General features: G+C 38.4%; 1 protein-coding gene across 17 annotated transcripts in view; it reads left to right on the top strand.

Annotated features, from left to right (window-relative positions):
* Positions 1 to 13,028, top strand: part of Cap (Cbl-associated protein) — a 72,346-nt gene that overhangs the window by 13,765 nt on the left and 45,553 nt on the right. For 16 of the 17 annotated variants that reach the window (XR_013010651.1, XM_076440251.1, XM_076440228.1 and 13 more), the window contains exons 2-4: positions 5,789 to 5,940; positions 6,366 to 6,439; positions 6,607 to 6,684. The exons of the other annotated variant lie outside the window; for it this stretch is intronic. Coding sequence is in view for 15 of the 16 variants with exons in the window: in XM_076440251.1 (XP_076296366.1) it covers positions 5,789 to 5,940; positions 6,366 to 6,439; positions 6,607 to 6,684 (304 nt within the window). In the remaining variant the exon portion in view is untranslated. The remainder of the gene's footprint in view (positions 1 to 5,788; positions 5,941 to 6,365; positions 6,440 to 6,606; positions 6,685 to 13,028) is intronic. 17 annotated transcript variants of the gene reach the window in all.

Genomic DNA, 13,028 nt, shown 5'->3' with positions numbered 1-13,028 from the left:
TATTTATTTATTTATTTATTGTTGCTATCTATTTATATGTAACTGCTGAATCATCGATGACATTATTATCGCGATCCTATTTAGGTTAGTTCACCCTGTATAATCCTGTATCTATTGTACGGCGAAGGTTAGGTTCGTCGCGGCATCCCGCTTTCGTTCATCCCCAATGAAGCCGTCTGAACGAACGACAAAATGATTAATCGCTCGTCGAGATTATTAGGGAGACTCGAAGAGAGCGAAGCGACCGTAGAAAGCAAAATTCCTTCGCTATGGTTCACTAAACGCCTAAACGTTCGACGCCTCCCGTCATTTATGCGAATGCATTTCTTTCATGCTGTTTGCCCCGGCACGTTCCATTCGTTCTCTCGTTGAATTAGGCTCTGTTTTTTTCTGTTATGCTTAGCGAAAAATTACAAAAAAATTCATAACTGTTGTATCTAATAGCACAGACGTCTGTGAATTTTTTCAGAATTTTCGGCTGCAGCGGCGATTCTGAAAAAAATCCGGTAGGTAGACTTATGATAGGATCCCCAACCCCGCTATCTGGGTTACACTATGCTTCATTTCTTCGGTTCTACTCAGCGAAAAATTATGAAAAAATTCATGAACATTCTACAAGGGGTAGCAAACAACGGTGAATTTTTTCAGAATTTTCGGCTGCAGCGTCGATCCTGAAAAAAATCCGGAACGTAGACTTATGATAGGATCCCCAACCTCACTATCTGGGTTACACTATGCTTCGTTTCTTCTGTTCTACTCAGCGAAAAATTACGAAAAAATTCACGAACATTCTACCTGGTGGCACAAACGACAGTGAATTATTTTGGGTTGCAAAATCAATTTTTAAAAATATGCGAAATTATTGCTGTTTAAAAAACGAATTCAACGACCTGCTATGGACCTGTTATAAATATTGAAACATTTTTATACAAATTACATTTCCATGTTCCCCGCCGTTCCGCGTCACGCCTAATCGAAATGGAATGGCGCAACTTTCGTTTGAACTGCGGCGCCTGCAGCGACGAGGAAAGTGTTAGCTACTTTTCTGTTCCCCGAGAATCCCTGCCGGAAATCGAGAGTTTGCATGTGAAATCAGCAGAGGTATTACAGCCAACTAAGGTTACGCGTTGATTGGAGAGTTCTATTACTTTTCATCCAATCAGTACGGTAAATGCATCTATTACTGCTGAATGCGCCTATTACTGCGGAAAGCACGAACGTTTTACAGCGGTATTTTCTCCGATTATCATTTTTTTAACTGTTCGTCCCCACTCGGGTGACACTTATTTGCGACGTATCTTCTAAACTATTTAGCGTATCGAAAAATGTGTCACACGAAAACTGTAGATCTGGCCAGGCTGCGTCTTTTATGTCGTATTACTTTTCTACGTAGAACAAGCGGTTTGCGAGAAAATTGAGGAAAATGTCGGCGACGTATTACGTAGTTATCTCGCCCGGCCCGCTAACCTAAGTACACATCGCTGACATTTTTCTCAGTTTTCTCGGAAACCGTTCGTTCTACGAAAAAAAGTGATAAGACATAAAAGACGCAGTCTGTCCAGGTCTACATGTTTTGTCTGACATGTTTTTCGCCACGGTCAATAGTTTCGAAGATATTCGAGAAAAACGATTGCATGAGCATAGTCCTTGGACCTGAGGTAACTCTGTAACGAGCCAAGTATGTACGACGTATAACAAGGAGGTTCAAAATTAACCGTAAATTAAGTGCGAAAAGAGGGCAAAAAGCAGAGACGGAGAGGTATCCGGGAAGAGGAACAGGGACAACCGTGACGAAACACGTGATACGTCAGGACACCGGTAAAGAGAGAGGAAGAGAGAGAGAGAGATAGGGAGACAGACGCTTACAAATCGGTGATTCTAATATTGTCCTAGGTGCTGGCCGGTGGCTCGCGACAAGCCGGACGCACGCAGTGAACTAACCGTCTCGACGCTATCGACATCGACCGACACGTTGTCGTTGATCTCGCGAACCATTTTATTCGAAAACAGAAAAAAGAAGAAAAACAAAAAGAACTGGTGAATGCAATAATGTTTCTTCTGAAATAGAGTTAGGTTAGTGCACGGGGTGTAACCAGTGTAGTATGCAGTTGCACGTGTTACGCCATAGTTTCAACGAACGGAGATTAATCGCTGGTAGGTGACTGCCTCTCTTGTCCTTCGCCCCTGTCCACGTGTTTCAGTGAATACGTTTCCCAGTCTAACACGATTCTACAAAATCTTTCAATTTGTAAGATTGTCAAGTTGCAAAGTTGTAAAATTGCGAATTTGTGACTGTTGTGATTTGTTCGCAAATTGCGAATTTGTAAAGTTTCACAATTTTACTTTACAACTTTAGAATCTTACAATTGTACAACATTGCAAATTTACACCTTCATAACATTACGACTTTACAACTTTGCAATTTTACAATTTCACGATATTCTCAACTTTAGAACTTTACACATTCTTGTAATTTCACAATTTCACAAATTTACTGCTTTTACGACTTTTACAACTTTACTCAATTGTACAATTGAACGATTGTAAAATTGTGACATACATACCTCTCTTGTCCTTCGCCCCTGTCCACGTGTATCAGCGAATGCGTGCCGGGGTGAGATTGAACTTTAAAAAATTGCGACAGGCAGGGTCGCACATATTAGCAGCTGATTCTTGTCGCAATTCCTTCTATATAGCTTGAACTTGATGCAATAAAAATTTCGAACGTTCTGCATTGTTAAAGTCAACTGAATATTCCCAACGAAGAGTGCGAATTTGAATTTGAATTGAGAGGTATGCCGGCGCGTGCCGGCTTCCGCCAGGATTCCCGCGAAACTTGAGACGCGACCAGCAAATGGCTATTTTAAACCGAACTACGTTTTCCTCAAGCTCGTCAGTCGAAGGTCACTTTAGCGACGCTTACGAAAAAAAGAAGCAAGACCGGAACGTACGTAGCTCGCAACGGGAAAAGGTAATTAAAATCTGGCAAAAATTGGGGAAGAGCTCGTGAAATGAAAAAATACGATGCCACGCTCGTTTCTAGCAAACGGGGAATTCGTTAAAAAAATTTCATTTCGTGAAACAGCTCGAAATTAGGTCTTTTAAAATATACTCATCTCTAGTTCATATTCAATATTCATCATTATCTAATATTCAATGTGTAATCTTCATCTTTATTTATAACATTTAATATTCATCTTTATTTTATATTTAATATTTAATATTCAGCTTTTCATTTCGTATTTAATATTCGTCTGTAGTTTATATTCAATATTCATTTTTATATTACATTTGATATTTAGTATTCATCTTTGTATTACATGTAACATGTTTAAAAATGGTAACTACATATTGTAAAATCTCCTATAAATCCACAAATAGTGCTATTATTAATAGTGACACATTAAATAACGATTACCATTGAGTGGGGGTCGAAATAGTTAAACGAGGATAGCTGGTCGAAGCGGCTGTTCTGACAGGCGCAACAAATAAATCGATGAAAACCGACACACATCTGGTTCTCATCAAATTTTATTTTTTCCTCTCGATCTCCGATAATGTGGGTGGGCGTTTCTATGGTTCTCTCGATGGACACGTACCAACAGCTTGAGTTGCTTGTTAGACAGTGGACAATGTACATACGCTGTGGCCCCGGCTTGATACTCTCTCGTCTCGTCTCGTCTCGTCTAAATTGAATTAATTCAGGGTGAGATCGACGAATCGTACAATTGGATAGGGCTTTGTGTAATTAACTGCAAGTATAGTAGCAACGCGCTACTGATCCCGTTTAACCTCTCGAGACACTCTGTCACGTCGACAGAGGGGAACAATTAATTATTAGGGGATTCGGAGACGTCTCAACTAAAGTTTCAATCGTCGGAAACTGCGTTTCTTTAATAAAATTGACTCTGTGCAAAGAAAGAGCTGTGTGTCAGGGTTGTTCCAAACTCATTAAAAAATTGTTTTTCTCGAATATCTTTTCAACTATTCACCGCTTCGAAGAATATGTCAGACAAAAGTTGGAGATCTAGACAGGCTGGATGGTCTTTTATGTCGTATCACTTTTCCTCGTAGAACAAACGGTTCTCGAGAAAATTGAGAAAAATTTAAGTAACTTATTAACGTCGAGGTGACGTGTTGTTTTTCATTTGGTTTTAGCAAAGTGCTTAAATGAAACGATAGTTGATACTAAATGATGAAATTGAAGAAAGACTAATTTTATAAAATCATTTTGAAAATTAATGATAACGTCGATAACGTCGATGTAACGTGTCGCTGCAGTTCCACGATTTTCCACGCGTCTCCTAAGCAGAGTTCTGCATTGCCATCAGTCTCGGTTGGTAAATCAATTCAGCAGAAATTCTACTATTGGCTTGATGTGCACAATTAGCGACTACGTAATAAGCTTGTGTGATTTTAATTAATTTATTAATATATTACTAAAATATCAGATTTGCTTCTGGAAGTTTAGTGAAATGATTAAAGTAGATATTTTTGAAGTAAGGAAAGTATGTTGACAACATATTTCAATGTGATTGGACTCGAAAAGGTGGTGGCACATCGATAAAACCATTCTTGAAATCACCCTTTTCTTTATTATAGTACACAAGAGTACTTTCTGCAAATGTGTCGGACGTTTACCGTAAGCGTTGTTCCGCAATAACTTTCGTCGTAATCACTCTTGGAGGTTCTGCGCCGCATTTGGCCGGAAAGTTTCGAGTTTTCGAGACGCGTTCTCGTTGACGTATCGACAACTCGGGCCACGTCAAGAAATTTTCCAACATGTTGAAGTTCCGAACGTCCGGGCAACGAAAGTACACGGTGAGAATCTTAAGCAAAATGTTTCGGAACTTCCGCAGATAGTTCGCGAATTTACACACTTTTCAAGCTGCATACTGCATATGCTGCTCTCTTTCGTCTTTCATGATTGATTCCGTGGACATTCAGCACAATTAGTGCACTTTGAGCGCGGATATCTCGGAAACTATGCGAGACAGCGAAAAACTGAACAGAGTCAATCTTATGGCACATATTGTCAGCTATAATTTTGTATAGAATGGTCTGATCGCTAGGACGCATAGTTTCCGAGATGTCCGCGCTCAAAGTTCACGAAATGTGAAAAAGAACTCTTCCGCACAATTACTGAACTTTGAGCGCGGATGTCTCGGAAACTATGCGAGATAGCGAAAAACTGAATTAAATCGATCTTGTGGCACATTTCGTCAGCTTTAATTTTGTATGGAATGGTCTTATCGCTAGGACGCATAGTTTCCGAGATATAAGCGGAAAACCGAAAAGGGGTCCTTCTACGTGCCCTCCTGGATTCGATTTACTTCCCGATTTTGGCACCATCTGAAAGAGCGTTCTTTTAATTGTAAGAAGAGTCGCGACGAGCGATCTAAGAGTTTCCGGTCCCATGAAAAAAGTGTTACCAAATATTTGAAGCCGGAAGTTCTCATTCTGGAAGACGACGCGACGGTCGTTCAGGTGCATCGAGAAAGCTCGATCGCTGTGAGTTAGAGGAATTGCTCGACGAAAATCTCACCCAGACGCGAGAAGAAGTGACAGAAAGATTTGGAGAGTCGCCAGACAAGATTTTAGTACATTTTATCTATGTAAAATATAATAAAATCTTGAATTTACAGTTAAAAAAGGAGAAAGGAACTTATTTGCACACCTAATATTCTATTGTATACACATGTCTATTGTAATTATATGTATAATACAATCTATCACGTAATAGATTAATTGACAAAGTGAACTGTTGAAAATGTGAATTTTTTTGCAGGTTAATCCTGGAAGCAAAGCGGCTCAACAGGGAGTTAGAGAAGGCGATTTAATCAGCAGTATTAATGGAAGAAGCACTCGGGATCTAACGAACAGCGAGGCGCACGCACTTTTGAGGAATGCTGGGGACCAATTGAAGCTTGGTTTGAATCAGTAAGTGAATTCTCAAAATAGTCATTTCTCTTATCCACTTCATTTGAAAATACAGAAAAGATTCAGGAATATTTCATTTATTTCAGAACGTACATCTGTTCAATTGAAAATTCTGAAAAAAAATCAGGCACATTTAAAATATTAGAACGCACATCTATGAATATTTTCAGAATTTTCTGCTTCGAAACCGAATTCTGAAAAATAGAACAAATTTTGAAATGCCGATTTCTCGTAGAAATACCAAGTTTATATTTTTACGGCTTTATCATTTTGATACGCGCGCGGTTATTAGCATATAATTCTTATTTATATTATCTATATGATATATATATATATACATATTATAATTATATTTTACATAATGTTGTGCAAATCATTGTATAAAATATAAATGTAATATGCAATGTATTTCTTTTTATTCGCAGGGAAAACATTGGTTCGCCCAAAAGACGAATTTACAAGAGCAGTCTCCAGGAAAACACCACCACCGAAATTCTCAGTAAGTGGCAGTTAATTATTTCGATTTTAGCAAACAATCTCTGGAATATTGTATTATAACTGAATTATTGATGTAATCACGATCGAAGCGAAATCCAATAAGAGAGATTCTATCGTTAACCTTATAATACATTTGAATTTAATATTTTGTTCTCTTTTCTGTTGCAGGGACAACGACGACGAAACATATAAGCGCAACGAACACACAACAGATTATAACGACAGAGTCCAAGAAAAACGAAAAGAGTGAGTAGCAATGTGTTTTATTGTGCATGTATCACCTTCAACCTTCAACCTTCAACCTTCGCGTGACTAAGGGTGGGTCACTCGAGATCCGCGTCCTATTAAGTAATTGCACGATCTTTCCAGGCTATTTCGCAACAAGATAAAGCCTACTTGACGAATGCAATTATTTCTAATTTGTTCTACTTTATGTTCACATAGGTCTTTACTTGTCGTGTTCCATTTATCAAACAATGTTCATCTTCATATATGAATATTGTAATATCAAGAATAAATGTCAAAGGGTATAGCCGAATTATATGGCCGATGGGTCATTCGATAGTTTATCTCGCTATATCTCGATCGATAGTTACGGGGTAGAATCGAAAAATCAGTTTTTCGCCTATTTCCCCTAGTCGATGATGTTTAGAAATTCGGAGAAAAATCCGATACGTGTCGAGCACCCAAATACACACTCTGCAATTTATTTCAGATTTTTAAATTGAAAATCCTGCTTGTACAAAATCAAAAACCTCGAACAAATCGAGAAAATGCAGATTTTCCGGGGTTTTCATTCTTTACAAGCAGGATTTTCCATTTAAAAATCTGAAAAAATTCGTGAACAATGACGATAACAATATATCGGTCCTGTAAAAATATAAATGTGGTCGCTCTTCCATGTGATCTTCCATTTGAAATCCGCATTTTTTCGAGGTTTTTGATGATTCGCGAGCAGGATTTTTAATCTAAAGATCTGAGATAAATTGTAAAGTATGTATGCGAGTGCTCAAGATGTGTCGGTGATTTTCCTCCGAATTTCTAAACATCATTCAACTATTCGGTAATAATAATTGGCATGCTCGCGAGGGTATCGTAGCCATCTCTACGGTGCACCTGCTTCCACATAATCATAGTCCCCATTTGTGTTCCTTGAACGGTGGCCGCACCCCTTCGTTCACCTGGAAGACGCCCTAGAAGGCGACCCTCTTTTTCCTTTTCAAACTACTTGACCCACCTTCTGTCAGTATTCAGATACACCTTGTCCAGTGTGCCAGCACAAACCTCTCTTCGTCTATCATTCAGTTACATTTCTTGCTAGTGTCGGGAATTATCAATGAAACGGTGTGTTTCGGACATAAGCATTTTCTAAAATCACACACGGTGATTTGAAACTATGTGTCACGCGGAAATCTGAAACAAGGCGATTTGAGACAACAGGTGGTGATGAACATTAGTAATTCGAAACACAGAATGAATGCTACCTTTAATTTAATTTAATTCGCAAGTGGTCACGTTCGATCGGCACTGTTGTAGCGAATTCACCGTTCGAGTTACATAATTCGAACCGGAACTAGATCGAATCGAAACGGTAATCGAAAACGGAAATACATCTTCAATGGTTGCAACCTTAATGATCACTGTGATGTGAAGCAAAAGTGTTCGAATCACGTTTTGGCGAATCGTCCTCGCTCCCTCAGGTATATTAAGGTGGAGTGGGGGGTAAGTGCGCACTAGTTTTTGCCAAGTTGGACTTTAAACCGATGTATTTTCAGTCTGGTATGTAAAAACTGAACGTTCTTGATATAAAAACTCTTGCCACGGTTATTACCGATGAATTAGTATTATGTAGGATTCTAATTTTGCTTGAAAATTATCATTTTGATAGGATATTGTAGAAAGTGTCAACTACTACGCACTTGCCCCGCAGACGGACTTACCCCACTCTACCTTATATATAAGATCACTGTTTATAAAATCACGCAAGAGGAAATTGAAAGCTGAAGCAAGAATTCAACCGACAAAACCCCCAAGATTGAATTCTGAACGCCCGAATTCAATCGAAGCTTTCAGTTCCAGATTTAGGACTCGATACTACAGGTTTACAATTTCAACCTATTGCAAATCACTTTCAAACTTTTGCAAATCAATTCCACCCTTTTGCAAGACAAATTGAACCTTTGCAAATCAATTTCAACCTTTCACAGGTTTTGTACTCCAAATTCACCCTTTTGCAAATGAATTTAATCCTTTTGCAAGACTAGTCGACCATTTTCTAATCAATTTCAACCTTTTGCAAATCAATTTAAAAAATGGGAAATTGATTTGCAGTGGCTCAATTTGAATTCTGAATACATTTTGAATGGTAAAATTCATTCGCAATGGTTCAATTTGATTTGTGAAAGGGTGAAATTGTGATTTGCAAAATGGTAAAATTGATTTGCAATGGATCAATTTGGTTTTTGAATACATTTCGAATAGTAAAATTGATTTCCGATAGTTCAATTTGATTTGCAAGACTAATCGACCATTTTCTAATCAATTTCAACCTTTTGCAAATCAATTTAAAAAATGGGAAATTGATTTGCAGTGGCTCAATTTGAATTCTGAATACATTTTGAATGATAAAATTCATTCGCAATGGTTCAATTTGATTTGTGAAAGGGTGAAATTGTGATTTGCAATGGATCAATTTGGTTTTTGAATACATTTCGAATAGTAAAATTGATTTCCAATGGTTCAATTTGATTTGCAAAACGGTGAAATTGATTTGCAATGGTTCAATTTGATTTTCGATTTCATTTTGATTGGAGAAATCGATTTGCAATGGTTCAATTTGATTTGCAAAAGGGTGGAACTGATTTGCAATGGTTCAATTTATAAAGGTTGAACTTGACTCGCGAAAGGTTGAATCCGAAGTGCAATACCTATAAAGCATTCTTTAAAATCGTAGTTAAACTGTGTTCAACTGGATCACTGTGTTCTGACACTTTCCCGAAAAATGCGATTCTTCGGTTGCTCGCAATGCTTCTCGAGCATGCAGCAGATGAGTTGTCCGCCGGACTCCTGTCAAGGTGCGGACACGCTAATTAGAAGAAAAGTATCGAAGAAGGAAAACATCAGCTCTCGCAGAGGATCTCGATTTCTGTGCTTGATCCGATCGATCCGCTCGTCCCTGAAACGCAGCAGACGGTTCAGCTCGAAACGCTTCGAGTCGCATATCCGCGGCCGGAACAGTCTTTTCAGACACTCGAAATTGAACGTGGACGAGCGAGGAAACGGGGAGAAGATTGTTCCGAAGATTAAAATCGGCGGAACTAAGGAAGGAAGTGTAACGAGGAAGAAACAAGTCGAGCATGACGAGCAGCTGGAACCCTTCAAGTTCCTCATCGAGCCTCCAGCTAGCTTCCGAAACGAAACTAAAGAAAATTTCAAGGAGAAATTCAATACTTTAGACTTGAGGAGAATCAACACCGTAGCTATCCCTATTTCCGATTCAGGATCGATCATTTATCCTTGGATTCATCAGAGAGCCAAGTATTGGGATGGTCTGGCTGATTCTCAAAAGAGAAGAACGAATTTTGGAAGGTTATACACCGATTCCAAGGACATTCAGCGGACCATGATCGATTTATTTGTGAGACCGTCTATTTTGAAGAAGAAGAAGAAGGTCGATGCTGTTCGGGGTACTATTCTTTTTGAAGCGAAGACTGTACGGTTTGAGGAACGAGACCGTCAGCAAGTGGAGAATAGAAGAAATGTCGAGACTGGAATTGAAGATGAGGAGTTGATGGAGGGAAAACAGAGTGAAGTGACAGTTTTAGGTACTAATCTTTCGGTGGTCGATGATTACCCGCAGTTCGATGTCGATAAAGAAACTGGTAATTTTTTTCTGAATTATTTTTCGATTGATTGCTAGTCGTAACAATGGTTGAGCGCACTTTTACTTGAAATTAAATAAATAGTAGTCTATTGTCTACAATTGAATTTTTAGGATGAATGTAAAATTGAATTTTTTAGGGTGAATCTGAAATTTAATTTCTAGGTTAAATGTGAAATTGAGTTTTTAGGATGAATCTGAAATTTAATTTTTCAATTTTTAACATTTCTAAAAAATAGTCGATTCTAAATTCCCAAAATCAAATTTGAGGTGCCTACGGCAAAGTTTAAATTCAAATATCGAACTTTCCATGTTCAAGATCACAAGGATCGTGGAATCGTATGGAAAGATTTGTAAGCATCATCCCATAGCCTTCTGATTGTGCAATGACTCGGGGACGAGACAATAAAATATATTTGACCGGTTAATGACATAACTAAAGAGGTGTATCGAGATCGTAGGAATCTCTGTGGAGGGTTCGGTTAATGGGTGTCGAATGCATGGATAAAGGACGAAAGATGGAAGATGGAGCTGTGCGGAAATACGGGCTCGGCCTCTGCGGGGCATGACGCCAACCGGCACACCCTCGAAACGTCCGTGTCCACCGTCCACTATTCGACGCCGATAACCACGCAACAGACATAACCAGAAATTCATCCGAACCCATAGGTGTATTATTACTCCATTAACTGCTCGAACGAACACGTTCGCTAATAGCTTCGCAAATATGCCCACCATCTTGCAACTTGTATTATTTAATTCGCAGCAGTAATTATTAAACGCCTTTTATCCTTCAAAATCTATATTTATCATTTAATAATTAAATCTTAATTCGATGCCCTTGCACTAGTATTTGTTTTGTGGTTATAAAAATTCTTCATTCCTCAGAAAACACTCGTAACTTTTGAAACTTCAAAAGACCTCGAAAACCACAACAATCAGGACAGTTTTCTATAGATCACCGTATTCGCCTCCTTTAACAGTACAACGTTTCTTCTGTCGGTAAATCACCAGGTGTAATCTTGTAAATTTTAACGTGAAAATCATATCTATTTATTGTTGGAAAATGGACGAACAGCTTCGTAAAACATTATTGTCATTGCTTATCGAATTGTTTAAATTGCTTAACACTGACCGTACCACGACGTGTCGTTTGTATTTGTAAGACTCCATCGCTCCAAGGAATCATAGTAAACATTTTTACCTGACGCATAACCACTCCCACTGTTATAATTGTTATACCGTTCTCCTTGACTCGAGAGCAATTTCGGATTAGCTCAAGCATTGCGAATGGTCTTGTTGGCCTCATCGCTGGATCGATTACGTAGTTAATAAGCGTCTTGATTGCGTCTTGATTGTTCGACGACGACCCTTTGTGCGACCTTGGCCATCAAAGGGATGAAAAGCGATTGTTATTATTAAATGAGGAACTCGAACGGCAAAATTAACGCGCGACACACCGAACATGAAACAGCAAAATTAACTGTGACTGTGTGGTGTGTGTTACGAAACTGATCGAGTTTATTGAAATTTTGCACGATTTTATATACAGGGTTTTCTCTGTGAACTGGGACAGCTACTACATACTGCTTTTTATTAAGTAAAAATTGAAAAAAGAGGAAGAAATCATACGCCATAATACGTTCCAACTTCCTATGACCTTGTATTATGCGTGTATTAAATTCCTAATTTGTAATGAATAATTCGAACAACATAAATAGTGAGACATTAAATTATAGATTGAACCTCTCGAATAAAAATTAATAAAGAACAAACTAATTACCGTAAAGAGATTGACACAACGTGAATGGATTCCGAACTCGAGATATCATTAATTCAGAGATGGCGACAGCTGGTAATCAAATGGAACAATCAAATGGACTTCTGTTGCGAAACAGGGGCAATGTTCTGAAAATCGATAACTCGGTTTTAATCCGAATCCTTCCGTATCGAATTCGTTGCGCGATATTCTGTTGTCAGTGTTGTCACACCGGTGATGTAATGAAAAGTGTGGAAAATGAATGGGTGTGCTCACGATAGTAGTCGTTCCGCTATTGTTTACTCGGAAGGAAGTTCAACTCGGAAATGGTGGTATTCACGGACGCGAGGGGGTGAGACCGTGTGCCTCGAATACTCGCAACTTCGTTCAAAGTATGTGTGCATGATAAATACAAGCGAGGTACAGTGGCGATAAAAAGTGTTCCCCTCTGGTAATTGGAATTCTTTGAATTGAACTTCTTCTTTAATAATTAAAAACAATTAAATGGTGAAACTTGTTTAATATTCACAGCTTCTATGAGTGAATAATAATCGTTTCCTATTGCCAAACAATATATTTCTTATTTTACTTTTGGCAAGAAAGTTCTGCGGATAGTACAATGCAAGATGAATAATTTCTAGTGAAAAGAAAGGAATAATTACGACATCTTGACGTTGAAAGATCTTCTGTCGTTTCTCTGTTACTTGTTGGTGAAAGGTGAATGACACACTAATTAGGTTTAGCTTCTCGAGATTTCAAAAGGGTTGCTCGACTTCTCGCGACGACTTATAATGCAACAAAACTCACCGAGGTCGGTCACGACAATATTGATTTACACAGTGTAGAATAAAACGTAAAAACGGTGGAACAAAAGAGCCATGAATTATTTATTATAGCTGTTAAATAACAGTTCTTAACTCAGACTCGTAACGATAACGCGAACAAGATTAA

This window comes from Lasioglossum baleicum, chromosome 16, assembly GCF_051020765.1.
Source record: "Lasioglossum baleicum chromosome 16, iyLasBale1, whole genome shotgun sequence".
NCBI lineage: Eukaryota > Metazoa > Arthropoda > Insecta > Hymenoptera > Halictidae > Lasioglossum > Lasioglossum baleicum.
The sequence above is the reverse complement of the archived record's forward strand: the minus strand, read 5'-3'. Positions and strand labels throughout refer to the sequence as shown.